This window comes from Octodon degus, unplaced genomic scaffold (genome assembly GCF_000260255.1).
Source record: "Octodon degus isolate 3935 unplaced genomic scaffold, OctDeg1.0 scaffold00129, whole genome shotgun sequence".
In the NCBI taxonomy this organism is placed as follows: domain Eukaryota; kingdom Metazoa; phylum Chordata; class Mammalia; order Rodentia; family Octodontidae; genus Octodon; species Octodon degus.
The window spans coordinates 758,327-762,104 of NW_004524705.1; the positions used below are offsets into that span (position 1 = coordinate 758,327).

Sequence of the window (3,778 nt, forward strand, 5' to 3'; positions counted from 1 at the left end):
GCCTAAAAGAGAATCCATGGGAACTGCCACCAAGAGTGCCACAGGGGCAGAGCCACATGGAGTTCACAATTTGCCACAGACTGCTTCGGCTGTTCCACAAGAACCTACAGGACTTAATGTTTGCCCTGCTGGATTTTGGACTTGTTTTGGCCCCAATGGTTTTTATCCTTCTGTGTACACCTTTTGGAATGTCAGTGTTTATCTTGTACCTTTGAATGTTGGATGTATTTAACTTTTCATTTGTACAGGGGCTCACAGTTAAGTTTGCCTTGGATCTTGGAGGAGACTTGGGACTTGGACTTTTCAGCAATGCTAAAACTGTTGGGACTTTTGCAACTCTTAGAGATGGACTAGAATGACTTTTGGACAAAGTGATGTGCATGAGACTTTGGGGGTCCAGGGGCAGAATGTTATGGTTTGTGTCTAGTTGTTCCCACAAAGCCTCAGATGCCGCTGAAGGAGCAAATGGCTTGAGAGGCAGGGCCAGAGGACCAGGGTGGGCCGAGGGGGACCAGAGGACCAGGGCGGACTGAGGGGGCGTGGCCAGAACCCCCGGGGCGGGGCAAGAGGGGCGGGGCCAGAGGATCAGGGCGGGGCCAGAGGGGCGGGGTCAGAGGATGGGGCGGGGCCAGAGGGGCAGGGCCAGAGAGGCCCGAAACCGTTACACTGGCTAGCCTGCGCTTTCTCAGAGGTGTCGGGAGGGTCATCCTGGACACTGCAGCGCCCCAGCCTCTCCTCCAGTGTCTTGAAACCTCCAATAACTGTGAGCTAAATAAACCTTTCCTTCCTTCATTTTAAGTGTTGGGTATTTGTCCCAGCAATGAGAGAAGAGTAACTAAGACACTATGTTTAACCTAATGTTTTTACTCTCTAATATTCTTGATCCTGTTGAGACATTTCAGTATATTAAAAACTGCAATGTTACTATCCAAGAGAAAAACCATTACCATGTATACACTGACCCTCATGATAAATATGGTCCAGTTAAAAAAAAAAAAAAAAACTATCATGCCCTTCAAACAAAAGCCTCAGGCACCACTGCCAGTGTCCCCGACTGCAGTGCCTGAGGTTTGGGCTACTGAAGGATCCAGAGAAGCTCTGTGTAGAGAACCCAGCAAGAGCACCCGGGGGCCGGACAGCAAGGCAGAGCCCCCACCCCAAGGAGCAACAGCAGCGGACGCAGGGCACACCCGTCCTAGGAGGCCCCTCCCATTCCTGACCTTGGATTAACTCTTAGACATAGAAAGCTCAGGCTCACAGCGCTCAGGAACACGGCCCAGAAATGCAGGGTCAAAATGCAGACCGCTCCAAGCGCATGGCCTTCACACCACAGACTCCTTCTGAAACTGGGGCCTCGGATGAATACAAAAACCAAAGCGTTTCATGCACACCCACCCATTCAAGACCTTGAACCAAGGTACCAAGGCAGGGGATGGAGCTCAGTGAATTCTATCACAGCACAGAATAGGTTTGCTGAGCACACTCACTGACGGGCTTTTTAAAAACATTAAATGGAAATTCAGCCATAAGCACAGAAGCCACCGCAAAGCCCAGACTAGAGGGCCTCGGGACTGGAGAAGCCCGCGGCGGGACGGAAAGTGTTCAGTGTGGCCTAAATGTGTCCCATACATTTCTAAGTTGGGCTGAAGGGTTTCCCCGCAACAGCAGGCGAAACTTTACTGTCATCTTTGCTTGTAACAGGAGCTGAGGTACAGCCAGTCGGAGGAGCCGGCTAGTCCAAGAAGACTGACACAGGCTGGAGCCATCCGGGCTGGGTCTGCACCTCACTTCCTGTTTCGGTGGGACACTTCCCGTGCTCTGGCTATAAATACGACTATGTGAGGCAGAGAGGCCTCCTGAACTACCTTCAGTCCCCAGACCTGCTTGTTTCTAGCATTGTAAATAAATTTGGTTATGATCACCAAGATAATATTTATGATAATTTTACTTTTGAACAAAAGAAACATTTATTCCCCTGGACAGTGCACATTAGGGTATGCAGGTGAGGACGGACTGCATGGCTGGAACCGTAGGCATGCTACTTCCTGTGATCCTCTTCTCCCAAGCTCCACATTTTAGCCTTGTACAGAGTGATGTCATTGTACACCCGGAAGTGGTTCAGCCTGCAGTCATGGCGGTCTGGGTTGACCTACAAGAGGATCCCGGGTGGGGAGTAGCCAGGTTTGCGTCAGATGGACCTTGCCTGCCCCAGTGCCTCCTTTACAGTCTTCCTTCCCACAGATTCCCACAGTAGGCCATGCTCCAGTCCACATGGCTGGCACTGATTTTAAGGAAGGTGACAAGCCAGGTCCCTGGAGTGGGACAGAGAACTGGGGTGCAGAGCTCTTAGGCAGGAAGGACACCGAACTTTACTCAGTGGATGATGGTACCTGGGAGGGAGCCAAGGAGCTGGGGTCTACACCAGACAGGCTGCTGGCTGGGCTCGGTCCCCAACCTCCTCCCCTTCTCCACCAACCTCACGGTGGTGCACCCTGAGTTTACAGCACAGCGACCGTTGCTGGGCACTGTACAGTACTACCTCATTCCCTGTAAAGGTCCTGCAATGCGGGCACCAAACACCTCCATCTCATCACAAGGAAACAGACTCATAGACGGCCTAACTTGCCCAGGGCCGCACAGCTGGAAGCCAGCGTACAAGCCAGCTGTGCCTGGCTCACCACCTGGCCCAGCCCCTGGGCGGCCTAGCCTCTCTCCCTGGTTACCAAGGAAGCAAGCCACACTTACCAAGGGCTCTGAGTCCCAGCCAATCTCCTGGCTTTCTGTCTGGGTCTCAGGATATTTCTTCCTTGGTCCCTGAGAGGCATGGTGGATGAGATTCAGAAACCTGGCTGGGAGAGGAGGTGAGTGAGGACCAGCGAGTGTGCTCACTGCACGCTCCATTGCAGCCCAGGGTGCTGTCAAGGCAGAGGCCTCTGTCAGGGGTCAGCATGCCTGCGCTGTACTCCACTCGCGGCAAGGGTGCTGAGTGTGCACTACGTCTCCTTGGCATTCTCCTGGGGCTGGTGTAGGGCCCTGAGCAACACAGCCCTGGCCCTTCTCTCCTAGAGCTTGTGGTCTACACTGGACACAAGCACATGTGCTCGCGCGCGCACACACACACACACACACACACACACACACACACAATCTACAGATAACAGACCTGAGAGGGCAGACACTAGGGCTATTCCAGGGAAGGAGGGAGGCAGGGGACATGCGAGCACCAGGGCAGTGCCTCCAGCCAGGCAGGGAAGAGGGGTCCTGCAGGTGACAAGCAGGTGGGAGACACAGAAGAGCTGAGGAAAGGCCACCGAGGCAGTGAGCACAGAGGCCCTGCTGCCCATCACCCACAGACCATGCCGGGGTTTCTGGTTTGTGAACCCTGTCTACAGCTCAGAGAGCCCTTGCACAGGGGTTTCCTCCATCACCCAAACCAGACAGAACGGGGGACTCGCTGCTGTGCTGCTGACCCAACCCACGCCACACACTTGTCCAGGGTTCTACAGGCCCACTTCCTTGCCCCACCTTCATTCCTGATGAGCCCCCACCCAGCCCAATGCCTAGATACCTCGTGGTAAAATGAAAACAGAAAGTGTTTACTGAGACCGCGTACCAGAAACTGCTCTAACACTTGCATCCTTTTCCTAGTCCTCACAGCCACCCTCAGGCACAGGACCCAAGAGGCCGAAAGACCCGCCTAAAACCACACCAATAGAGTGACCAAAGGAGGACTCCTCAGTGTGGCTCCAGAACCTGTGCTTCTCATACCTCAATGTTG

The 3,778-nt window shown here is 53.7% G+C and overlaps 1 protein-coding gene across 1 annotated transcript in view; it reads right to left on the bottom strand.

The window, feature by feature from the left end:
* Nucleotides 1-1,936: 1,936 nt before the first annotated feature.
* Nucleotides 1,937-3,778, bottom strand: part of Fam183a (family with sequence similarity 183 member A) — a 4,893-nt gene continuing 3,051 nt past the window's right edge. Inside the window, exons 3-4 of the mRNA XM_004640932.2 lie at nt 2,746-2,849; nt 1,937-2,149 (exon numbers count right to left, since the gene is read on the bottom strand). Of these exons, the coding sequence (XP_004640989.1) occupies nt 2,039-2,149; nt 2,746-2,849 (215 nt within the window). The 3' untranslated portion in view covers nt 1,937-2,038. The remainder of the gene's footprint in view (nt 2,150-2,745; nt 2,850-3,778) is intronic.